Source organism: Argiope bruennichi, chromosome 3 (genome assembly GCF_947563725.1).
Source record: "Argiope bruennichi chromosome 3, qqArgBrue1.1, whole genome shotgun sequence".
NCBI lineage: Eukaryota > Metazoa > Arthropoda > Arachnida > Araneae > Araneidae > Argiope > Argiope bruennichi.
In genome coordinates, this window is record NC_079153.1 from 67,466,919 (window position 1) to 67,494,892 (window position 27,974).

Here is a 27,974-nt window from a genome sequence, read left to right on the forward strand (position 1 = left end):
AAAAAATTCCTGGTTGAAGCACCATTTGTTTTGCTGTTGTTTTCTTGGACAATATATATATATATATATATATATATATATATATATATATATATATATATATATATATATATATATATATATATATATATATATATATATATATATATATATATATATATATATATATATATATATATAATAAATTGATGCGCGTGAAAATTAAATTGAAAACAATACAAAAAAAGCATTTTTTTAAGAGACAAAAATTTCTTTCTTCATAAGAAATTCGAAAATATCATTTCTTAGATCCAAAAATGATGAATACTTCCTTATTCATTGGTGGAGAAAGAAAAAATTTTGCTGTTGTTTTGAAATGATGCAGAATTGCTGAGTTGATGATAGGAAGAGATAACCATTATTGTATATGGATTTTATCAAACAGGGGATCTTTTTCCTTGGACAATGAATTAAATGCTCTCCTTTTCAACTTTCTAATCAGATGTTTATCTTTGGTGTCCTCATATACCAGTACATAAGAAGGCCTTATAACGCCAGGACAGGATTAAGCTCTCTAAAGGCCCTTAGGCAATGTCATCCTAGTCCTTCCCCATCTTTTTGGAATCATCTTTTTGGAATCTCTAACTACTTACGCAATATTTTTTTTAATCTTAATAATTTATTTAAGGTATTTTATGCAGAAAATTCTGATAATCTATCAAAACATCCTGATAATCATACGGAGGAAAAAAAGACTGACTCTTTCGAAATAATTGATTTCAGTATTTCCTATAAAAAAATATAAATTCCAATTTAAAGCAGATTTAAACTAAATAAACAACTTTTAAACACAATCTAAATACTATTAGATTATAGAATCAGATTATTTTTTAATTATTATTATCAGATTATTTTTTAATAAATTATTATAGAAACAAATATTTGTTTTTGTTTTTTTCAAAATACGGAGCAGTAAATTCTTTAAAATTTTTTAAACCATATAAAATACTAAACTAAGATATAATTTATTAAAAATATTAAAATAATATTTTAGCCTTTTATGAATACTTGATGTGAATTTGAATCAATTTTAGTGAATTTTTCTTTTCTGTAAATTAGATAAGAAACATAAAATTAAATTAATACGAAAATATAGAAAAAGCCCTGAATCGAAATTTTAGAGCTTCAAAATAATTCAAATTATGGGAAGGAAATTGCCTACTTGCTCATTTGATTATCCGCCCCTGTCATGATCAATGAAATTAAATAGGAATGAAGATCATAAACTGAATTTTAGTTGTTTATTAATTGGTATTCAAAGGAAATCCCATTTATAAACCCAATGTATATCCTATGTATTTTCGTCAGTCTTATTTCATATTTATGTAAATAAGAACCATTCAATAAAGTCAAATGTAATAAATGGAAATATGTAATACTAATTTATCATTCAGAAACTGTTCTACTGGGGATTTCAGAAGTCATTATAGTACAAAAATGCTTAGGAAATCACTCTATGTGTAACTTACATTGTTTTTACAGCTTCCAAAAACACAGAAAGTCCACGTTGATGGGTCTTCCAATCGGAAAGGTGGATAATGTCTTCCCTTATCACAAACTGGAGCTACAACGTAGAGAAAATGAGGAAATTATCATTATTCTAATTTATAATGTAACTCTTACTTATTGACAGCAAAAAAAATGGTATCTACATAAATCAATCGAAGCTTATGTAGATAGTATTTTTTAAATTAAAAAATCCCCTTAATTTTATTAAAATTGTAGGTAGTATTAGAAATGTAGATGTTAATAGTTTCTATGATAAAAGAGCTAATTACAAAAAAAAAAAAAAAAAACTAATATCCTCTTAATGAAACTCAACGCCCGAAAAAAAACCATTTTCAAACTTAAAAAAATATATCTGTTTAATTCTTACAATTTAATTGTGTTATAATTTCAGGAATTTTGACAATTTTTTAAAAATATTTTCTTGCTTAATTTCTAACATCGTTGTCAAATCGTTTTCATTGTTTTGCCAAATATTTAATAGCGGGAATTTCCTTCATTGTTGAAAGCAAAGGAAGACGTATTCTATTTAATATCTGTGTAATTTACAAGACAAATAAAAAAGTAAAGTTATAAAACCATAAAATTTAGAAGATACAAAAAACTCGAATTTTTGTTTTTAAAAGTGCTTTTATGTCATGGAACTGGTCTCTGTTAGAAATACAATGAACATGCATACATACAATGATCAGAATCTTTGTCAGGCAGAATCGCGAATATAAAATTTTATCTGAATGATTTGATTGAAATTAAGTATAACCAATATCACCAGTGAACCAATTGGGCACCTAAGACGACTATAGTAGAAAATATATGAATATTATTTCAAATCAATTATTTTATAATCACAATCTTTGGTGAAAAAATTTTTTTAACAATTCTAACAAAAATATTAATTGTTAATCCTCAATATTATGCTCGTGGTGAAGAACTTTTATTTTAAATCATTAAAGTGAGTATTAGAAGGCAGATTCTCTATTTTTACCTTTGGAAAACTCCATCTCATATTATATTTCCTTAATGAGGAACATACATTAATTTCAGAATGAATATTTGTTAATGTAGAACAGAAAAACTGAAGTGGTACATTCAAAAAGGTATAATTTTTGTGTGTGTGCGAAGAATTTGTTTTGATTATAAATAAGCTAGATTTTAACGACTAACAATAATGGGGGGGGGGAGTCTCCTACTATGGAAGAAAGAAAAGAAATAAAAAAAAATTGAAGATATAAGGAGAAGAAACTCTTAATCTCTTCCAACTTTTCCTTCTCCAATTTCATAAAAATGAAACAAAGTGGAGAAGAACAAAAACGATGTGGGCAATATGCAGCATATTAGACTCAAAAAAGTAGTCGGAATTGGAGTCGGAGTAGAAAAACGACTTTTTAGTCCCTGACTTCTCAGCAATTTTCTAAGTACTTATATTCAGTTTATAATAAGGTAAAAATTCTTCTAAATGGAGTTACCTTTTGGTTTTCGATTGTAAGTGAATTATCTGGCATTCAAAATTTCGAGGTCCACTCATTCACTAATATTGAAAATAAAAATCAAATCGAATATAAGAAATACGAATTTTTCACTTAAGTAAAAGATTTCTGGTGCAAGATATATATCTATGCATATCAGCCTTTTGAGCGATATAATTTAGTTGATTTTTATTCTCTAAATTTTTGTTAGAATTTTTAAAACTTTTAATGGAGATTGATAACAATAAAAGGCAAAATAATTGGCACATCATTCATCAAAGTAATTGGCATCAATAATTGGCACACAAAAACTAAATAACGAATATATGTACTTGTTATTACATATAAATAAACTAAATGAAAAAAAAAAATTAATATGTTTATTTTACCTTTATGAGTTTCTAAACCAGTTAAAGAAATCTCATGAAAATCTGTGAGGAATGCATGATTGACTTACAAATAGTTTGGATGGCGAATATAGTTATTATCAATTAATCTCGTCAATTAATTACCCATAGTACTTGTTATTAATTTATAACATGGAACTATAAACCATACAGGTTGTCCTCGCTGCATTGATACTGAACTCTCCCCCGACCATATCTTTGATTGTCCAGCCATTTTGGCGAAGCTCTTCAAGATCCATCTTGATTCACCGTATCAACTCCTCTACAATACTAAGGTTATTGATGTGGCCAAAGCCGTTTTAGACACTTTTGGACAGATGTAATCCTATTGCACTACTGGACAAGACAACAATAACAATAACATCAACCATACAAAATATCATATCGAAAAGGTAAATGTTTACGATCCAAATCATGCTTTAGTAGAACCTCGTCCTTAAACTGACTTATTCACCAAATATCATCCACAAGCTTACGACATGATTCTGCTAACCATACAAAATATCACATAAATAAATACTTACGATTTAAGTCATGCCGCAACAAACCCACGAGTTGTGCAAATCTTTTGGGTGACATCGCGATGACTGGTTCCGTCGGCGGCTCTCGGCGATCACACTGCATGGCCTTGTCGATGCTAATCCGCAATTCTCTTTCCAGATCAGACATTGCACTTTTCAATTGCATCAGTAAAAACAGGATAATGCCAAAATTTATTTTCATAAAATGGCCTAGAAGAACGGAAAATTAATATTGCCTTTAAACGTTGGAAACATTTAGAACCTGTCAAAAATGTATAGTGTTTCGGTGAGGTACACCAAGTATAGTAAAATGGCAAATGTAATCAATTATCTTCATATTTTCCAACTGGTAGAAAGCATATCTGAAAATGTTTATAGCAGTTAAATAGACTACTTTGAAGGCAAGGATTGTGTTAACAAAAAATCCATTTTTCACTCAGAAATAATCACCGTGATTGATTGCTTTTCACTAATATTCAATCATAGTGAATGCTGTATGGTAGGAACAACTTCTCCATCAGACACAGATGTAAATTCTCTAATGCAGTTTTACAATGCTTGATAATGCAGTTTTGAATGACAGGAAATGTATAAAATAAAGTTAGTTTTTAAAAAATATCTTAAAAGAGCACAGTTGACAAAATTATTTTAAGAAATAATCACAAAATAGATATGTATAGTAGTTTTTTCTTTTATCGATATAAGATGATGCACAGTAAATTCTTAAACGTTTTAGTTTAGGATTTTTAAAAAGATCCAAATGATGACGAAATAATTCCTTTGGTTATATAACTGGATAATGAATCGAAATTCTGTGATTTAAAAACGATAATTAGGATTTTCATTAAGGTTATTAAGTTAATTTGAAGTGATAAACTTTCGTTTTTAATAGTGAAAAATAAAAAGACACTATTTCTGATTGTTCTACGATAAAATTTTGTGTTAAAATTTAAAATAGCTTTAATAAAATATGATGGTGTAGAAATAAGAATAATAATTGTAATTAATAAATAACTTACTTCTTCGGATTCAGAATGTTGTACAGTTTTGAAAGGACAATTGAAAAACATGGAACATCTATTTCGGAGCTATTCATTCGAGAAAATTAAATATGAACTATTAGGGGGAAGTTAGAAATGAAAGTAGAAAGAATAAGATTGAATAAGATTTACAAACAGTCCGTAACAATACTTTTGAAACTGTATTGTTTACTACATTTCTGTATTTCTACATTGTTAAGGTAGAAATAGAAAAAACACAACTATTGTTAAACAAACGTATATTTACAAAATTATTTTCTCGCCATTATTATAGTTTAAACAAGTTCACATTTCCATAAATATAACAACCAATGAAAATTTTAAAAATATATTTGCTTAAAAAAAGAAGTGCATTTGCAATGAATAAGAAAATGTTTAAGTTTATTGGTTTTCAATCTTCTTGTATAAGATAATGTATTGTAATTATCAATAAAAATTTATTGTGGTGTCTGCACATTTAAAGTCTCCCTGTGTCAGAAAAACATATAGAAATAGATGAGTTAAAGATGATGCTTTGTCTTAGCATTTACATCACATTATCGATTTGCATCAAGTTTCGAAAGAAATCTGTTAGCGGGAAGTTCGTCCATATGTATAGCATAACATAAAATTTTTCTGAGCTAGACTAATGAAATTTGGTATGTGAAATTATCATCATGATTTGGATAAGCATCAAATTTCGGACCCAATTCGTTTAAGGCTATAAGGTTCGTTAAGGTTCGATTATTTGACAATATAATTCTTATTTGAGCTTTATGTTTCAAAAACACCAGAATTTTTGTAAATATTTTTTATACCAAACTCACAAACCTAAATAAAATTTTAGGTATAATCTGTCAAAGGATAAATTGTCTATTATCAAAACAATTTTTAAGATTGGAATCTTATCTGTAAATTTTGACTTATATGGTTGAAATTCAAATAAAACGCTCAACAAAGTAGATCTCCAGATCTAAATCTACTAATTTAAATAGTAAGAACTTACTAAAATGGGTTTTAAAAATTTTGTTATATTTTTAGTTAAAAATTAGTCAACATATTTTGGCATGTTTTTCCAGAATAATTTCGGAACATATTTTTGCGTTTTCACCTTTTTTACATCATTTTTTAAGGTTGATTATTTAACGATGTGTTTCTTATATGAGTGTGATGATTCAAAAATGCCAGAATTTTAGTAAACACTCTTTACACCAAACTCATCAATCTGTACAACATTTGGGGCAAAATTTGTCAAAGGATAAATTGCCTATTATCAAGGCAATTTTTAAGGTTGGATACTATCTGTAAATTTCGACTTACATGATTAAAATTAGAATAAAACGAACGCTTGACAGAGTAGATCACCAGATCTAAATCTACTAATTTGAATAGTAAGAACTAACTAGAACGGGTTTCAAAATTTTTTTTTTATTTTTTGTAAAAATTAGTCAACATTTCGAAATGCTTTTCCTGAATAATTGTGAAGCATATTCTTGTATTTTGCCATTTTTATATAACTTTAAAAATATTTTAATAAAAGCTTTTTGGTGATATCGATTTTATTTCCGTACAATTTTTTAATTTTAATTACACTATGATGCAGTACTTTTCTTAATTTTTATTTATATGGTTGTGGGTGTGATGGGTTTTAATGCATCAGTCCACTTGGATTAGCTTAATCTTTTTATTCTTGATTAACAATTGATGATTCTGATGAGCTTTACAAATGAGAATTCAATGATGAAGGAATTTATATTACATGAAGATGGACAGTTGATGTCGTTCAAAGGATCTTTCCCACCTACGCGTGGTGCACTGGCATTTTCAGAGGAATCCTTCAACGCAAGAATTCCAGTTTCGGCCCTTTCTCAGAGTATCACGGCTTCTCGGTTTCCGGTCGCACCCTTCTCGGCGGACGTCCGTTCTCTCCCCTCGTCTAGTGAACTCTGAACTCTGCCCTCCGACTGCTGGCTATCACCGGACCGGATGAACACAGAGTGCCCTCTCGTGGAGTTAATTTACCACATCGCTCGGCCATCGACATGTGAGGTCCTCCGAACTCTGAAACACACAAATGAAGGAGAAAAAAAAGAGAGAGGACATTGAAGACAAAGGATAGAAATAAAAAAAAAAAAGAGTGATGATGAAAAAAGAAATGTATTGATCTCAAGTTGCAACTGCATCAGTCCAGGGCTTCATGTGATCAGCTGAAGTGGAAGTTGCCTCAGGCCCTTCATGAGATCCTACTTTTGCTACGTCGTAACGATCATGTGGCTTTATCTTGACCACTTTGTAAGGTCCAAGAAACTTAGGTCTTAGCTTCAGACCTTCTCCTAGCTGGGTTCTTTTAATTGCTACCAAGTCGTTTATTTTATAGAGTGGGGCAATTCTACGATGTTTGTTATATTGCCGTCGGTTCTCTTCTTTAATTTTGAAGATATTTGCTTTGGCCTCCTCACGAATTGTTTCTTTTTCTTGAATCATGGAGTGCAAGAATTCTTGATCTAGGATTTCTTTGATTCTTAGGTCCGTTTTGTTTCGCATCTTCACACCTGTCCCGCGAATGACCTCTAGTTCCATCGTTTTCGGTACAACGATGAGTTCACGTCCATCTTTGAGTTCTTTCTCGACCAGAGTTTTCAACAATTGCATACGTTCGTCAGCAGCTTCTTGTGCAGTTGCGATCTTAGATGTAATTTTGCTTTGGGAACGGGTGACCATGCACACTGCATTCCTGCTCAATGCATCTACCTGTTTATTTTCGGTGCTTACCAATTCATTATTCTGAATAAGACTCAGACATTTTGGCGGGAAAATTCCTTCCATTACTAATTGATCACTTATAACTGCCTCAATCTCAACGGGTTTACATTCCTCATTAAAAGCAAATGAAAAGGTTGCAGTTTGAGCAGAAATTTCATTTCCGAAACAAGTTTTAATTTTTATATTTCCCGTAATTTTTTTGATAGGAAAAAATGATTTGTTCACAATTATAAGTTCACTTCCTGAATCTTTTAGAAACTTTACTTTTTTTCCATCCACAAAAATATCAATATATTCTAGCATATTTTTTGGCTTAGTTCCAATTCCCGATATAACAAATTTGTTTTCTGTCTCACTTTCATTTGTAGATTTTTCAAATCGTTTTGGACAGTTACGAGCGAAATGAAAGCTTTCTCCCTTTTCCCCGCATACATAACAAATCCTTTCCGGTTTAACATTTTGATATTTGTTTCGACGAAACGATTCACTTTCCATTGCCTGTTTTTGAAACCTTGATGCTTTCGTTTCACTACTATGTACATTAGAATTACTGACTTCAGATAACGATTTACCCCGAGATGAAAAAAATAAATCACATTCGCGACCTAACTGAGTTGGCGGAAACCATGTTTTTCCTTCGCGAATACCTATGTATTCTTTAGTTTTGAAATCCAAAGTTTCGAACAATTTATTAGCAACAATTAGATCAAATAATTTTTTAAAATCTCTTTTTACTTCTCTTACCTGACAATAGTAATCAAATGTTGCAGTTAATCGCGATGCAAATTGAACATGCGATTCGTTTGGTAAACGTTGAGCATTTTTAAAATTACTAAGACATTCTCGAGGTGTCGGCTGAAATTCAGCTAAAAATAACTCTTTTAATTTTTCATAATCCGACAAATCCTGCTCAGTTGCATACGTTAAAACATTATTAGCTTTAACCCCTAGCAAATTAATTAATATCTCAGCTTGTAAGTCTTTAGGAACTTCTTTAGTAATAAATGCCTTTTCTAAGGAAGTAAAAAACAAATGCATTGCCTCGGGTTTATCAGGAACAGAAATTGTTAGTGTTTTAATACTTCTTATTAAATTTTCAACACTAAAAGGCACGTTTGATCGCTCACTAGGCAATGATTGTTTTTTCAATTTTTCTAGCTCAATCTCCTTCTCGAGTCGGGCCAATTTCATTCTTTCAATCTCTAACTTGGATTGTTCAGTAACTGCCTGAGCCGTACGATCCTCAACGATCGATTTTATGACGCCACGGACAAATTCTTGATCCGTTTTAAAAACATCAGAATTCTCAATTAATTTCTTAAGTTCCAAAATTTTAGCATTTTCTGACACAGTTTCACCGAGTTCTTCGGCAAGTATTTTTAAATCACACTTCTTTAAATTATTCAAGATACTCATTTTGAAGAAATATGAAAGACTAAATATAAAACAGAAGTAGCACAGTACCTTTTAAAATTTGCTGTTCACCGGCTCCGAGCCCCCATGGTTGTGGGTGTGATGGGTTTTAATGCATCAGTCCACTTGGATTAGCTTAATCTTTTTATTCTTGATTAACAATTGATGATTCTGATGAGCTTTACAAATGAGAATTCAATGATGAAGGAATTTATATTACATGAAGATGGACAGTTGATGTCGTTCAAAGGATCTTTCCCACCTACGCGTGGTGCACTGGCATTTTCAGAGGAATCCTTCAACGCAAGAATTCCAGTTTCGGCCCTTTCTCAGAGTATCACGGCTTCTCGGTTTCCGGTCGCACCCTTCTCGGCGGACGTCCGTTCTCTCCCCTCGTCTAGTGAACTCTGAACTCTGCCCTCCGACTGCTGGCTATCACCGGACCGGATGAACACAGAGTGCCCTCTCGTGGAGTTAATTTACCACATACATGCATGCAGCGACGATATTAAATACATGCTTTGTGAGTGCATGCTGTATAATTAATAGATTTTTTAATATGTTAAGAATAGATAAATCGTGCATAAACCGTTATCATGCTACAATGTTTTGAATAAGAGAAGGCCTTGACAAGGACTTTTAATAAGAGAGTTTCTATTATTAAAAGAAGTCTCCTTTGTTTTCTTTTAATAACAGAAACGTATTGATAAAATTTGTATTTGCTCTGAACTCTTTTTTTTTACTAAGTAGCATGTCTGCCTTTGTACTAAGTTGAAAACTGCAACAATTTAAGTAAACGAAATTTAATATGTCGTGTTAACACCAAAACTTTAAATCTGTGTAAATATTGGCTTTAACCAATCAAAGTGATTTACCTCTTCTGGACGAAATGCGCGTTATGTACACTTGCGTTGGATTCTCGCAGGCCCGAACGCCATATCCGTGTTTCTCTGTAGAAACCAAAGTGTTCCGTGTTTCACCCAAAAGAACGTATTTAATGCACGGCAATGTTTGTTTTTGGAACGAAATTATTTCTATTAAATGGCATTTCTAATTCATGGTTTTCTCCCCCCAAAGATTGGTTCCATAACATTAGGATTTTTCTTTTCGAATTCTGATTAGGGTGGGCGGTCTATGAATCATTAAGTTTTCGAAATATGTAAAGAAAGACATTATTTTTAATGTAAAGAGAAACACGGGCTCATTTTGACGTGACTAACAATTCATCTCTCATTTGGTAGCAAAGGTTTTATTCAGGAGTGGGCATTAAGTCGATCGCGATCGACAGGTGGGCCACCAAGACATTTTAGAGTGACCGCTTTTACTAAGACCTAAGATGCACTTACTAAAAGAAACCCACTATTACAGTCATGTGCTACCCATTTGGCAATGTTGATGTAGAAGAAATAACTGAAAATATAAATTATGTATTCTCTTTATCTATTGAGGTAAACGAAGTTTTACTCTTTCAAAATGACATCGTTTTAAAAGCACCTAGTTCAGAATCTACGAATAACTTTTGGAATCTAATGGACGAAGCAAAGTATCTAAATTTTAAAAAAGGTTCCATATCATTTAGCATCGTTCTTTGGCTCTACCTACCTTTTGTGAATCTGCATTTTCAGCGATGCATATAATTAAGACAACATATCGTTCCCGTCTCACAGACGACCACTTAGAATCCAATGAAAGATTAGCAATTAGTAATTATATACTGAGCTATTCCAGATTGGCGGACAGTCTGCAGACTAAATCTTCTACTAACTATAACTACGAAAATTAACTTTAAAGGAAAATTATTTATTTTCAATGTATTTTGAATTATTTGTTATTAAATGCGTCATTTGATATTATTATATTTGTGGCTATTATTATTATGTTTGTAGTTATATAGCTAAGTATACATATTCCATATTTATTATTAAGTTGTAATAAATATTGTAGACCGTTTTTTCTAGCTCACAACACCTACGCCACTGGGTGGACCGCAACACTCTGAAAAAATTAGAAGTAGCCTTACCCTAGAAAAGTCTTCCCACCCCTGGTTTTATTTCTCTTAGTTTCATTTGTGCGATCATAATTACAAGACCGCTCACGTTTCTGCAGGGAGGGGAGGAGAAGGTTGTAAATTTATGAGTGATCGATCTATAGATTTTTTTCAGATGACAGCAGCAAAAAATTAAAGTATTTATGGTAAAATAGATGATAAAAACTTAGAAGATACATAGTTTGTTCGAAGCAAAATAAAATCATCTCTGCACTGAGCTATGTTATGAGATTTTTCATACGGCTTTGAAGCATTAATTGTTACAGTTTTTATGAAGTATTTTAAAATTTTTATTGTAACTGTTTTTTCTTTTCTCGTGTTTGTATCTTTTGCATCAAGAATGTGGTTTAAATTTATGTACTATCGATCACAACAAAATACATAACATTTTTTAATATTTTTCTAGTATTAAATATCAAATATTTTAATTCATCTTTTATCATGATTGAAAATATATCTATTACCACATACTTAAAAAATGTTCTTTTTGTATGCAAAGTGTACTTTTTAGGAATTATTACGTCCATTTTTGTGACATATAATGAGCGTTAGCCTCAGTGCGGGAATATGCTCCGGCCAGCACCTATGTTCTGGCGCTCTACAATCCAGACCGTTTGACCTAGAGCTACGAAACTTGGCACATAAACATTTTGGAGAGTGTGAATATGAATCTCACAGCGATTTTTTAAAAATTTTAATTTTAATTTTCATTAATTAAAAACTAAACAAAATTTTGGCATTTTTCAGCGATAACGTCTAAAAAATATTACAGCACAAAAATAGATTTTACATCATCTTAAAGTTCAAAAAATTTTCTTTTCAATGATACCAATGCTTTAACCTAAAAATAAGTTTCCATTTTTAATGAATTTTAAAAAATATATTTTAACTAAATTTTCCAACTATGTATTTCGCAAGGCATAAAAATAAAATTTAATTTTGCACGAGAACGGTAGGCATGCATGGGAAAAAATAAGCTTTTACGTTATTATTAATTAATTAGCTACTAAACGTCTTATTAATTTAGTGTATAAGACGCCGTTAACTAACCAAGAGGTCTTTGTTCAATCTCAATGTACTAATTATTTCATCAAAAGTTCCTAGTTTGAAGATGATAGAAGCTCTAATAGTCTTCAAGCTACCATTGTCATATATATATATATATATATATATATATATATATATATATATATATATATATATATATATATATATATATATATATATATATATTCTTTTTTTCTAAATTGGAAGAGGTTTATAAGAATAAATGTACGAATAAATTTTTCCTGTTTTCTCTTGAGTCGACATTGACTTATATATGTATCAATTCTTTTTTGTATAATTATTATATTAGTATAAGTTTGCATAATTAGTATATTGTAGAATTATTATTCACTTCCAAAAAATTAATTGATCAAGGGAACGTTTTATGAATTTTTAGATTATTTCCTTTTATTATATTATTTTGCATATGTTATCATTATCTAATATTAGGGTTTTATAAATAACTATTATCATGTATTATTAATTCATTTTTATTGTAATTGAAATATTTTATAATTATTCAAAACGATCTTAAAGATAAAGAATTTAGTTGATTTCGAACCAAATTTTGAAATATTTAAAAATCGTATTCCTCATTAAAGTCCTATTGGATATTTCCATGATCATGCTGCAACAAATTTAGATGATTTATCGCTATAGTCTGCGTTTCGATCTAAGTACTCTAAAATAAAACTAAAAGTAAAAAGTAAAAACTAAGTAAACTCTAAAATAAAAGGTGACCATATTTTTTCTAGAATTAGATTTCAGGACAATTAAATCGCAAGTCTCGTGAAAAACAGACTCAAATATTGATAATTTTTTGGTGGTCTGTAAATGTAACTGAGAAAAAATTTTTCCACAAATATCCTTGCAACAATGAGAGGGAGTGTCGGTATCCGAATAAAAGCAAAAATTAAGAGGAAGAAGAACTTTATTGACATAATTAATATTTAATATTCTTTAATTAAATGTAAAATTAATTATAATAAATTATTTTGAAGCCAAATTAGGGAAATTGTGATCGCCTACCTCTCGGATTTGTCTTTTATCCCCAGCATCGTAAGCAAATCTCTGCCGCCGCCTCTGTGGAAGAAAGGTTTTAATACTAAACAAAGAGAGCCTGATCAAGATTGAGGAGTTTATCAGAAGTAGAATCTTCAGAACCTTTGATTGATTTGCTGAATCTGTATAACATTTTGAAACATCTTAAAAATTTCGTATGAATAAAAATTTTATAAATGTGGGCGTAAAACAAATTCTGGCATGATCAGGTTCTTTATAAGATTTATTAGACCCTTAAAAAGATACATTCGAATCTTTTTTCTTAGTCTTATACATTATAAATTTAAATGCTACAAAGTAAATAAATAATTTCGATTATTTCAAATCAATCCCTAACTATATTTGATTCGCTATCGAAATTACTGAGGATTTCAATCGGCATTTCATTATCCGATTCGCACTTGCGGATGCGTTCAATTCTGCATAACCTATCATTATCTCGATCAAAAAGTGTATTTGTTTATTGTATGATTGTGTGTAGGTTTTAATTTATTTTTCTGGTAGTCACGGGGGTAGTATGGCTATATCTGAGGAACGTTCTGAGGTAGTTGAGAGTAATTTTGAATGGTTTCAGATTTTGGGGAGATTAGGAGTAGTTGCTGCCGGCTATCCTTTGGATTATGTGAAAGTATTGATTCAGGTAAGAAATGTCAAATATCTTTTACAAATAATATTTACCCTCTAAAAATTTAAAAGTTGAAAATACCATACACATTAAGTTCTATCATGCATATAATTTTTGTTTGCGTTATGACTTAGATTATTTGTAGCATTTGAGATAAACAAATATTTGTTTAGTTGTTTTAAAGAAGTAAATTTGGTGCATGGTTTCTAATGAAATATTGAAAAAATGATATTCATGAAAGTACATGTAGCTTATCAGGTCAATTTGTTAGATACAAGAATGATTTGATTGGTTGATTTAAGAGTAACAAAAGATTGAACATTTTACTGAAACTAAAGCCTTTTAACATTCAATTTTTCAAATGCAAATAGCGAATCTTATAATCTTATTCAGGCCCTTATAAAAAAAGCTATCCTTATAATAAAATGTCGTTTTTTTATCATCTATATATTTTGTAATGAACTTTGCTGTGGATTTTAACAAATAATAATAAACATCAAGTCCTCTGATTTTTAATAATTATACGTAAAGGCCATTATGCTACCTTAAAAACATACTATTGACTTGTTTGGAAATATTATGATTATCAGTTGAGTATATTTGTGAACAATTATATTAATTTTGGTTTTCTTGTAATTAATTTAGATTTGATTTAACTATATAGTTTATTTCATCATATTCAAAAATCTTGCTGAATCTTTTCCTTGATCCTTCCTTTTATTTTTTTTTTTTAATTTTAATTATTTATTTGCTTTTATTTTAAATACATTTTTTTTTTTTGGAATTAAAAGTTAAAATCAAGTTTGGAATATTTCCAATGCAATTTAATCAATGTAATCCAACAAGAAATTTCAAGGTCGCATATTTGTTTTCTAACACACATTCAATTTCAGTATAATATATTATGATGGCCTCAAATTGTTAAGTCATATTATGCCTTTAAAGATCAAAAAGAATGTGAAAAATTTCATTACATTTTACTTTTGGAAAATAAACAGTCATCAGAGGCAAGCTCCAAAATTGATATATGTATATATATAGGTTTATAATGTGTATTCATTTAAACATAATTGGCATAATAAAGAATTAATTTTTAAAAAAAATGTCATTTTTGTTATTGATTGGTTTTGAATAGTGTTAAATATTCCCTTAAGGTTTTGTAAAGAATTACTAATATTATTTCAAAGTTTTATTTGAATGCAAAGTTCATTCAAAGAGATTTATTCTTATATAAATTTTATAAATATTATCATTTTGGAATTCATCTTGTATTATCATGAAATAATTTATGAAATCTTCTAAGATAAAGTACTGTACATGTTTAATTTTATTTACTTCTTATGAATGAAATCTTTATTAATTATTATTTGTAAATTTTATAGATTAGATTTATAAAGATTTTTATTGATGGTTAAGCAAGCATTTAAATTAATTTTTTTTTTTTTCTAATTCTTGCATTTCAGTGAAATTATCTTTTTAAGATAATAAAATGAATTTTGATGCATTATCAAAATTTTAAAATCTTAGTGGTATTTTTAAAATGTGCACAAATAAGAATAATATGTTGTTAAAATCCAACACAAGAAATGGTAAATTCTTGTTTGATTATTTATATTATTAAATCAAATATTCTATTGAAGAATAATTTTTCATAAAATTGAAGTTCAATCTTTCTTTTTTGATGTTGCTTTTTTCTGTTTCAGCTTTACAAATATTAAAATTTATAAATATTAATATTGTCAGTTCCAAACATCTCTGTAAATGAGAAAGTTTTCATAAATATATATAATAGAAAATAAACTTTAATATGTGTATTTTTCAGATTGGACATGAACCCATTGCTCCAGTACCATGTCGGACCATGTTTGGCAGACCTGCCTTGGCTCTGCCAGGAGCTTTCACTTACAGTAAAAATAATTTTTTTATAAGTTTCTGCTAGTCTGGATATAAAGTTTATATTTCATTTTTCTAAATATTGTGCTATAATTTTTTTTGAGTATTTTAATATCTCTTTATTCTTTTTAGTGAAATACATAAAAAGAGTTAATGGATTTTGTGGACTATATACAGGTTTAACACCTAGACTCGCTAGTAATTTTTTGAATTTATCTACCTACTTAATAGTTGAAGAGGTAAGAATAAGAGTTTTCTATCTAAGAGTTTGATATCTAACATTAGTTTACTTTTAGACAAATATTGTGGTGTTATAAGCCACTATTTGGATTCTCTTCCTCTTAAGATGGCCAGTTCATTAAAGTAAAATGGCTCTAATATCATTAAGCCAACTTAAACATTGAAATCAGGGTGTGTAGCATCATGAAAAGTGTTTAAATTTGAAGATCATTTTCAGCATCTTAAAAGTGTTTAATTTTTAATAAGGTCCTTAAAAAGTGCTTAATTTTCTTAAGAAGTGCAAAGAAAACTTTTTGAGATGTGCCATCGCTTATTAAAATAAAATTAAATATCTTTTTTTTCTTTACAATTTTTTTTTTCTTTAGCAATGCGCATTGTTGTTTATTGAAATATTGGGAATGTTATCCCGAAGGTACATTCGAAAATGTGTACTATATCATGTGTTGCGACTTTGAAAAATATTCAATCTTTAGTAGAATTCAAAGATGGTGAGTTATTGCTTTAGTTATCTCTGATAAATGTATGCTTGACTCTTTTATGTATTATTAAAGAAAAATATGCATATTTGTCCAACAGACTGAAATTATGAATACAAGATGAATTTGGTGCCCCAAAGAAATCTAAAGACACTTACAGTGAAATTTGTTAATTTGTCTTTAATTTGTTAAACATTTGATCATTGTTCTCATTAATATTTCATTTTGGAGCAATATCTTATACAACTTATTAAAGAGATTTATCGTACAGTGTTTATTGAATTCTTACTCATTGCATAAAATCCGAATATGATGAGATTTTAACTTGAAGCCATAGATTTTCAATGATCATGTTTTTTTCATGGTGTTTTTCTAATGTCCTCATCCATTTGAAAATTGTTATCTGTTGAACCAATCTTGGCAAATTTTAGTTTTTGTATTTATACAAAAATCTATTAGATCTGGTACTTAAAATTTCAAAGATTTTCAAAACCTTTATTCTTTAGGGTTCAGATTCTATTATATTTAACCATTTTTTGCTTTTTCTATTTTTGTAACTCATACAGATGTATATATATTGTTTCCCATTGAAATCTCTACTCTTAGAGGTTTGCCCTGATTGACAAATCATTGAAGTTAGGAATGTGAAATGTGGAAGGAAGTTGCTTCTGGGATATTAGAAACTCACTAAGAACTATTTTTTAAATTTTAATTAAAAGTTTAATTTAAAAATAAAAACAAGATTTATTTTTGCTATATCATGAAAGCATATTATTGAATAAAAATATTTTTACACTGTTTTAAAGGTTTAAAAAGGTTGTTTGAATTCCCGTTTCGCTTGAGTGAATGCTTTTTCTTTCTTTATTTATTTATTAATTTTTTTTAGTTTAAATAATTTTTGGAAAATTTATCTTGCACTCATTTTGTAACAATGATTTTTTTTAAAAAAAGTCATTTCTTCATTGAATTGTTGTGTCATGTTAAACGTATTATGTTATGATTAAAATTTTAAAGCAATACAGTATTTAGTCTTGCACTAGCTTCAAGAATTACTATTTTAAAAAAATGCATTAACTGTTATTTTCTTTTATTTTCAATTTACTTTTAATGTTTTTTTATCTTCATGAATTTGTTTCCATTATTTATGAAAAATAGGAATTGTGAAATCATTTTCATTTCTTCCTAAAATATATAATCACATTTTTTTCTTACCTTTTTAAAGCTAAAGTAATAAATTTTTTTTTTATTTTTGCATAGAGGTTAAAAAGCTGGTTTTTCTTAAATTTTGAAAATGTGAAACATTTAAAAAAGTCCTTTATTAAACATCAGAAGTAATAAATAAGAAGTGATAAAACAATTTTTATTATTATTTTCTATTAAATTTCTATTATTTTATATTAAAAAATTTTATTTGAAAAATTCAGTTAGAATATTACATTGTTCTATCATCAATTTCTGGCAGTTTTGCCAATCTTATGATGGTAACCATCCTAGTATACTTTAGCTCTTAGCTTTATAAGGTGGCAAATAAAATGTTCTAAACTGCTAAATATAATGAGTTAGAGCTAGAGCAGAAGGAAATTTTAATTTTCAACCCAACCATGTCGGATTTCATTTGTTGCAGCATATATAAAAATCAAATACAAACTTTTTGGTGATGACATGATACATGATGACAATCAAATACATGATGTATCCATCCAAATTAACTGGTAATTTGTTACTTAAATAAATGTTGAAAAGGAAGCCAGACTTTTATTTTTAATCTTATGAAAGAGTAAAAAATTTAACTGATTGATTAAATATTGATTTAATGTTTTGATAATGATAAAACTAAGATCATTTTTGTTTTTGTCAAAACCAAATATGTTTTACAATAGATGCTTCTGCAGTGTTGCAGAAATAAATATTAAAATTATTATGCTATTGCAGAAGTAAAATTTTAAAAATACACATTTAAAGTTAATTTTAAAAATTTCAATAAAAGCAAAGCTTTATTATAAAATAAGAAACATCCTATGCTTTGAAAATAAGCAGGCTCATGTATTCATGAATGTAAAAAGGTTCTTAATTTTTTTGTGTAAAGTGCTTTAAAAGTACTTAAAAATGCTTAATTTTTTAAGCATTTCCTCTCTACACACCCTGTGAAATGCAACAGCACAATAATAGAATGGCTTCTAACATTTTAATTCAAATTTCACATTTTATAAAAAATACTCGTAGTATCAAACTCCTTACAGTAATCTATCATCTGCTTTTATTTTAGAATATTTTATAACTATAGATTGTGTTTGATATTTTCAAACTCCTTCCTATTAATTCTCTTTCTCTCCTCAGGTTTGCCGCACTAAAAAAAAAACTGGAGATTTTTGATGTTATATATAAATAATATAATATATAATAATGTGGAATATAATATTTTTGTTGAAAATTAGATCATATAAAGCCCCATTTTGCATTGTAGATAATTGAGTAGTGCAGTTTTGAATTTTTAAAAAAAATTATAATAAAAAAAATATATTTTTTAAAATTTTTTAAAATTAATTTCTTAATCTGCTGGGTAATGAAATTAATTTAAGTATCCTCGTTTATCTTCTGAATAATTTTTTAAGCTTTTTACCCCTTTAATCTTCTAATTCATCTTTTTATTTTGTATTTGTTATAGTATGGTATTATTTATCTTTATAGCTGAATCTTTTATTACTCTTACATTTGCAAATTTTAGATTTTTCTTATATTTTCATAATAAAATTGTTAGTGTATTTCATTTTTCAGGTACTAATAAAATTTTCAATTAGTATCATATAAATGTTGATAACTAAAGGATTTTAGAAATTGGAAATAATTAAATCTAATAATTTAATTATTTAAAAAGTAATAAAAAATATTTTTGCATTTAATAAAATAAGTTTGCAGTACATAAACATTTTTTTATTACTTTTCAGAAATTGCCAAATATTATTGATGAAAGTCTATTAGGAAAACCAGAGAGTGACCTGACTGATGAGCAGAAGCTCATCGTTCATGCTAATGAACTAGTAAAATCTTCAGCTGCTAGGATTGTAGCAATAATTGTTAGTCATCCTTTCCATGGTGAGCTTTCAAGCATTTTGACAATTGCTGTTTTAAATCTATAAAAGTGGAAAACTTAGTTTTTTTAATTAAAATTATTTATTTGTTTTCTCTGTATATTCATATGTATGTAAAAATTCCTTAAATGTGTTTGTATTATTGATAACGCATAATGATAACAAAAATTATCATTATGCGTGGCATGGGAAAAAAAGAAAGAAAAAAAATGTCAGATTGCCTTAAATGTATCTTCTACTTCACTTAATTTTTACAGATTGCTTTTGGATATTGAAATCTTTGTTATGATTACACATTTAACTAATGAGTCTAAATGTTTTTTAAAAATTTGAGATTTTGAAAATAAAAATAAAGCCATTTCTTTCATTTTCAATATCTAATAATAGAAAAATCAAAATGAAAACCTAAACAAGCAGTCAATAAACATTTTCCATTTTGTCAAAACTGGGAAATTTTAAAGCATTCTTTATTTGACTAATATTTTTTTTAATGTTTGAAATTTTAATATATATATATATATAGAGAGAGAGACAGAGAGAAAGAAAGAACAACAATAAAAAAAAAACTTTTTTTTTTAAGTTGTTGAATAGCATTCATTTTAATTATTTTATTTTTAAAATAATTCCTACTATCTTACAGAAAATAATGTCAGAAATAATTTTTAAGAGATTAAATCATTTTTAACTTTTCCAAATTTAAAAATTTATTTAATTTGGGGATCTTATTAGAAATGTAATTATTTAAAAAACATTAAAAACTAATTTTTTTAATTTGTAAATTTTAAATAGCAAGAAACAAAATTATTAATTTACACGGATGTTTAATAATCTTATTGATTTTTATTGGTAATCTCTTCATTTCAGAAATGAGTAATTTTTTTTTTTTTTTATTCTTATTTATAGAATTGCTTATTTAGATTACCCAGTAAATGACTGGAAACTTGTTTAAAATAAGTTTTTGAATTTATTTATTGCAATATTTTTAATCTATTCGATTTATTTTTCAGTAATAACCATCAGAACCATTGCTCAGTTTGTAGGAAAAGAAGAGAAATATGTGTGAGTATCTTATTGAAAAAGAGAAATCCAACTTTAAAAAATAGTAATAATTTTTAAACAATTTAAATTTGAATATGTGTTTTTCCAGAATGTTTAGTTCTGCTTATCTATTGTCCTATGTGTAATATTAGGCATGTTTTATATGAAATTGCTTTAGTTTAAAAAATATATATCAAATGAAATTAACTGCAATATACTGATAGCTTTATAATGGATATAATATTATGGCTTTTTGAAAATCATATAATTGCCAAAGAGTTATTCCAGTATTATCCAATTTCTACAATTATTAATATAAACATGGATTTCAGAATCATTATTTTTTTTTTTTATTTAAAAATGTCTTTATTTTTGCTTTTACCTTAAAATATTATCTAATATGCTATAAATGTCATACTAAATATGTTGTCTTCACTTTTTCCGTAAAATAAATTTTATGATTAATTTTTTTTAATTTATCAATTTTTCATTCTTAAAAGCATTGATGTTTTAGATATCTTATTTAAAGTATTTGAATATTCAAAATATTAAGATAAATGTTGAATCATTTTATTTCCAGAAATTTTTTTTAAGTAATTTCAGCAGTTGGACTTTAAAATTTATATTTTTTTTCAGGGGTATATTTGGATCCATAGGAGAAATTTATAATACTGAAGGGATTTTAGGTTTCTATAGGTAAGTATTGGAATAATTTTTAATAATATTTCTATAGATTATTTAGAACTATTTTTCATAAATGTGATCTGTAGTATTCTAGTACTATAAAAAGCATTTTTTTCTTTTTTTTCATCCAGAGGAGTTATTCCTAGAATTATAGGAGAACTACTGACAGCTTGGGCTGCTACTACAGCATCAGTACTAATAAATACATATTTGATTGAAGAAGAGGTAAATATTTGCTTTATTCATGATTTAAGTCTCTTTTAATATTGTCTTTTTTTCCATCATTTGCTTTTTTAATTGATTAATTGTTATCTTTTGTTGTGCATTGCATCAAAGGCAAAAAGTTTTCATATAGGAAATACTGGGTGGACAGAAATCGATAATCATATATATGTATATAATATTGATTTGAGAAATGGATAGCAAATAATGAATAGGTATACAAAAAAATTAAGCAAATAAAAAATTAGTATTCTATGTATTTTTTTCCCCCCCGTCTTCAGTAATATGTATTAAATTAATTCTAATAAATTAATATTTTTAGTATTATTAAATAAAAAATTAAATTGTAAATAAATGGATTCCCATATCATTAGTACAACAGCCTGGGAAAACAATATTCCAGGCACACTAATTACTTACCAGAAATGACTCGTGGAACTATAAGGATCTTAATTCACGTATGTCAAACATAGGTGCTCTTTGTATGTTGTATTGAGGATTTTTTTTCTGTATTTATTAATGATATTTTTTTTAATGGCTGCAAACCTTTTTAAACAGTTCCATACTTGAAATAAGATGAATTGATCAAAGGAAGATTCTTAATGATATTTTGATCTTAATTAGTTGGTGTAGATATGTTATCAAGTAACTATGTGATATATTATAATGAAGTATTTATCAAAATTCATATTGCTATATAATTGGTGGCAATTTCAAAATCTTTGTAAAGTTTTTTTTTTTTTTTAACTTGGAATATTTATAGGTTGTTGTTTTTTTTTTTTCTGTTTATTGATTCTCTTTTTTTCTCTTATAGTCATTGAAAGGCTATGTGAAAGCGTCTATGAATGTAAGTAATTTTTTTATCTTGCATTCTTTATTTATAAATCAGAGAGACTAAGATATTTTGTAAAAATTTGATATTTTTTAATTCATTTAATTGCTGACCCAGATGGCTTCATGGCAAAGTTTTTTAAAATGAGGGAAAGAGCATATTTCAGGAGTGAATTTTATGAAAAATCTATGATATATCCTTCTGTTGATATGGAATGGAAGCTTGGAACGAAAAGGACTGCTCAGTCATCTTCCTCACCTTCTAACTATTGTTTGAAATAATGAAAACCATTAAAAAATGGTCTTCTTATAATTTTAAAAAACAAGCATTAATATAAAATAAATTTGATACATAGAAAGCAAATTTAATAAATTGCAAAATAATTTGTAAAAAATATATTTATAATTGTATTGTATTGAAACGTACAGATGTTAATTTTCATCAAATACTTTTTTCTGTCATTTTTTTCTTACATGAAATAATTATTTCAGATTATGTAATCTTTTACATTTCTTTTCCGAATGTTCTTTGAATTTACATAAATATACATCTATATAATATAAATAGTTATATGCCTGTATTATACATGTATTACATGTTTCATAAATTTCATTTAAACTTTTAACTCTTTAAATTATACATTCTGAATTTGAAATGTGTTAATCATCTCGAAAAAATTAATTTTTTTCTATAAAATATTAAAATTGCAACCATAGCAAATGATATCATATTAAATGCAAAATTTTTTAAGAATTAAAAAAAAGTTAAAATGCAAAGAATTTTGCATTTATATATTTGAATGTAAAAGAAAAATAAGCTTTTAAATGTCTTTGAAATTTAAATTTTTGCCCCATGCTGATAATTATTTCTCTAGATATAAAATAATTTATGCCTTTATGCAGCCATATCAAGGAAATATATACTTTAAGGTATTTGAAAAACTTTTAAATTTACATAGATTAAAAATTAAGTATTCTAAATTTTTTTAGATGAATTTGTTTTTAGAAATTATGCTTTGCTTTCTGTTTGAATGTAGGTTGAATAAAAATAAGTATTAATTATTAACATTTGTTGCTCTTGTTTAATTGCATTATAAAATGATAAATCTTCTATTATTAATCATTATTTTTAATTTAAATTGTTAGTCAAGTTGTGGCTATAAATTATATAACTGTCAGAAGAATGGTTGATGATTTACCAAAATATTTTTATATGCTGGACATATTTTTCTAAAATTTTTATAAATTCCTAGAGTCATATATCAGTTATAATGAATGGCAATGCAGTTGTTGTACAGTAAAAACACATCGGAAAAGGATAATTTATGTATTATTTAAATTTCTGAATGATATGCAGGATGGAAAGAATTACCGTAGCTATGATTCAGCTTATTATAATTGCTAAAAGGGTTCTATATGAGGAAAATATGTTGTAAGAAATATAAAACTAATCTGGCTTTAAATGAGCTTTTGCCATTGTAGATATAAAAATACAATTTATTTATTTGCTTGTATTCAATCTTCATGAAAAAGTATAATAGTTATGAATAGTCAAACCTCAATTCTTTGAGCTGATTATGACTATAAGCACCTCTAATGTATTAATAGACACTAATTTTTGAGTTCATGACTTTTTTATGACAAGGTTTTCTAGTTTTTTTAAATTTTAAATCATCAAAATAATTATACAGGATATTGTTTATTAATATCCTATGACACATTTTTTTCAGTCCTCAAATTTCTTGCATGCATTTTTTAAAACTATTTATGAATCTTTGGAAGGTTTTCAGTAAAATAGAATGGATGTTATCTCATAGAATTGAAAATAATATATCAAATGATATTTCGTGGGGAGGAGCATTTTCATTTTTCTAAGCACTTTTTTTTTTTAATGGAAAAGAAAAGATGATACATATGACGAATAAGAAACACTGTAAACAAAACTATCCCTAATTAGAAATAACTTATGATTTTCAAATAATAGGATTTTTGGCTATTTTATTTTTTTTAGAGATACTTTCAAGGTTTTCTCAAAAATATTTCCTTTCTCTCAATAATGTAAAATTTTCTAATACGTTTACAATGCTATTTTTTCCATGAAAATGCATGAATTTTGCTCTTATAAATAACTTATTCTTTAATTTTATATTTTTAATTAACTTTTTTTGTGTTATAAAAACCTTTTTACATCATGAAAATCAAATCCAGTTTGGTTTAATTTAACTCTATCTTAAAATTTCATTCACTTAATTAAAAATATTGAGAGATGATTTGTTATTTTGTAGCAGAAATCTTAGTTGATTAAAGGCCCATATAATCAAGGCTCTATTGTACTTCATTGAATACCAGCTTCCAGAAATAATCCTTTATCATTTGTATGGCTATATACTAATGAAATTTGCTATAATAAAATTTCTTATATTATTTCAGTACCTTGCAAGTGCATTTTTCTACCCTTTCCAAGTAGTCACACATGTTATGATAGTCAATAACTGTGGGTTAGTATATTTGTGTTCATTTGTTAGTATATTTGTATTCATATATTAGTATTCATTTGCTCATTACAGTAAATAATTAGATTGGGTCAAAAATAATTTAATAACATTTGTATAGTGAAAAATTTGTAACGGTTTACTGAAAAAAAAAATTGTAACATAAACTTTGTCTGCTTTATTTGACAATTTTGATCTAAAATTCTTATGATTTAGGAAAACTAGTCATTAATTTCAAAATTTTATATTCACTTAATATTAAGTAAATATTTATTAGTAAGATTGTGTAAGCTATTTTCTATAATGCTTAAGTATTTAATAAGTATTTTTCCCTATATATATGCAATGAAAATTTGTAATTAATATAGCATTGAAAAGAAGTGGTGTTAACTTTAAAATTTTGAGTTGCAGTGAAAACTTATTTTTTTGGGGGAAAAAAAAAAGGTGAATAAAAGTGAAATATAATCATCTCATATTCTTTCATTCACTAATAATTATCTTAAAAATCTTAAATCTAACTGTAAAAAAAATAATAATAATAATACAGCTTTGTCAAGCCTTTCATGTGTTGTTTCATATATAATTAATTATTTTATAATTATAATTGCCATGTGAGTTATTTTCAGTACTGAATTCTGATTCATGTTTATTTATTTTGAAACGCAATGTATTTCAGTAAATTAATAAGAATTTGCCTTATTTTAGTCTTAAAGCTGGCTTGCCAGGTAATATGCCTATTTATGCAAGTTGGTTAGATTGTTGGTCTCATCTAAGTGCCATAGTAAGTATTTAACTTTTTTAAGGATTTGCAAAATGTAATTTATGTTTCTATCAAAGTTAAGAAATCTTATGAAAGTCATTAATATTAATATAAGTGATATGAAGGTATATTACTTGTTTCATTTTTTTGTTATCAATACTTGTTATATTTTATAATATTCTGGCTTTCATATGGGAGTTTAATGGCTTCAGAATTTTAATCAAATAATGCAATATTATTTCAAAATACTTACCATTTGCGTTTTTTAAATTTACTTATTGGTAATTGAAATTATTCTTAAGTAGGAGTATTTCTCATATTTAATATGATTTATTATATATGAAGTTAACATAAACATTTGAAGCTTTTACTCAGCTTAGTTTCCTTCTCTACAAAACATAAATTTTATCAGATATTTTCTTATTTTATGTGTTCAATAGCTTACTAATTAATAATTATAATTTTTTCACAACTATCACATGTTATGATTTACTTTACAATGATAATTCTTTGATTCCTTACTGATGATAATTCTTTAATTTCTTTTTGGAATTTTGAAATGCTTTATTATGAATAGACTGCATCTTACAATGTGTTGCTAAATATATGTGGATATGAGTGTGTAATGAATTCAATTTATTTGTGCTTTAAAATTAATATTTTCCTTAAAAATAAATGTTATATGTATTTAAATGTTAATACTAGATAAAATTGCATTGGCTTTTTTTTTTCATGCTTTTCAAAATTTAATGACTATTAAGTTTAACTATCTGGCATTGATCTGTTGAGCTGAATAATATCTTGGGTCATTAAAAAAAATTATTCATCTAGTAATTTTTTTTGTTTTATATTCCAACAAGGAGAATTGCCTTTCTTGAGTTATAAAAATTTTGAATGCAGTACAACTTGCTGTTTCTGCTTTATTTGCCTTATCATTGAATTATCATTTGCTTTATCATTAAAATCAACCATGATTTGGATAACTTAAACTATCATATAAGATCTTTAAGTTAGTTTTACATCTATTTCAAATAACATGGAAATTTGTATTTTAACTCTTTATTTCCAACAATTCCAGTATCACTTGCTTCATTAGATTCATAAACTTATGTATCATGTGCTATCTTTTAAGATTTTGTTTAGTTACCCAATGATTGCAAATATGTCTACGTCCCTTCAAGGAGATTACAAGGGTATGATTGAGAAAAAAAACAATCAAAGTTTACAATAGAACTATTGTAGCTCTCACATAAGATTCTTGACAGATTTATGAGTTTCAGAGATTTTTTTACGATTCTTCTTTGAAATACAATTTGAATTACTGTCACAGAAAGTATTAAAAATGGCTATTTATCATTAAATTGGGGAGGAGAATTCCACTATTGTCATGGCTTTAAAATAATGTAACACGCTATTTACATTTCTAAATTCACAAGATGAATTTCTATTGAATATTTTTTATGCTTTTCTTATCATTGATCTCTTTCTCATTTTTAGGGCCAATTAAAAAGAGGGTCTAGCCTTTTGTGGAGGTATTATAATGGTCCTTTCATGCCAGGTAGCATTGAACCTTCTAATAGAAGAGTTTACGCACAAGCCTTTCCATACAGTTTACATCTTCATTAATAGAGTTTGTATAGTTTTATATATTCTAAAAACTGTGATATTATTTTTAAATTTTTAATACCGATTATTTTATTAAACATTTATTGATTATATAATATAAAATTTTTCTATTATTTATGTATAAATATAACTATATTTTGTGATATAGAATTAAACTTTTTATTTCAGAATAGAGTTGACATTTTCTAAGAATTAGAAAGTTTTCCAATGACAGTTAAAGTTGCGAAGAACTGATTTTGTAGGAAGTGTGTGTTAAATTAGCATGTCTATTAAACTCCTTGAAGAAAGTTCTTTTACATTTGTGTTTTAAATTCCTTGTGCTTTACTATTGAATTAAATTCTTTATTTTTGATACAGTGGCTCCTTTATTATTTGTAGTTTTATAAAATTATTCAAAAGACCCAGTATATGTGGTGTATAGAAATATTGACACTATATTCTTTCTAATGTTATACAGTTTCAATCAGTATAAACAATGATGTAAACATTGTAAAAGACTAGAGACATGAATTTAAATTATACCTGTTTATATTTACATTTCAGATACAATCCAAATTTTCTGTTCCTTTCTTTTATTAGGTGTTATTATTTCATTTTAACATATTTTAGTTCATCTGATTTCTTATCTTTGCACTATTTATATGTTTTAAAGAATTAAGAAAACCAATAATGAAACACAAACCACTAGTTGATATCAATAGTTTTTAC

The 27,974-nt window shown here is 26.9% G+C and overlaps 1 protein-coding gene across 1 annotated transcript; it reads left to right on the forward strand.

Moving 5' to 3' along the window:
- Nucleotides 1-13,690: 13,690 nt before the first annotated feature.
- On the forward strand, nt 13,691-27,618 carry LOC129964230 (mitochondrial carrier homolog 2-like). The gene is made up of 12 exons (XM_056078953.1): nt 13,691-13,930; nt 15,738-15,822; nt 15,941-16,047; nt 19,470-19,617; nt 20,621-20,672; nt 21,288-21,347; nt 21,467-21,560; nt 22,372-22,404; nt 24,819-24,886; nt 25,586-25,661; nt 27,138-27,270; nt 27,435-27,618. Exons 1-11 carry the CDS (start codon nt 13,808-13,810, stop codon nt 27,264-27,266), a joined length of 975 nt encoding a protein of 324 aa, XP_055934928.1. The 5' UTR covers nt 13,691-13,807; the 3' UTR covers nt 27,267-27,270; nt 27,435-27,618.
- Nucleotides 27,619-27,974: the final 356 nt, after the last annotated feature.

Excerpts from the sequence above, each read along its gene's own strand:
- LOC129964230 (XM_056078953.1), top strand. The coding sequence starts at position 13,808 with ATGGCTATATCTGAGGAACGTTCTGAGGTAGTTGAGAGTAATTTTGAA. Across the intron at positions 13,931-15,737 it reads ATGTGAAAGTATTGATTCAG|ATTGGACATGAACCCATTGC; the intron begins GTAAGAAATGTC and ends TGTATTTTTCAG. Across the intron at positions 22,405-24,818 it reads ATGTGAAAGCGTCTATGAAT|TACCTTGCAAGTGCATTTTT; the intron begins GTAAGTAATTTT and ends ATATTATTTCAG.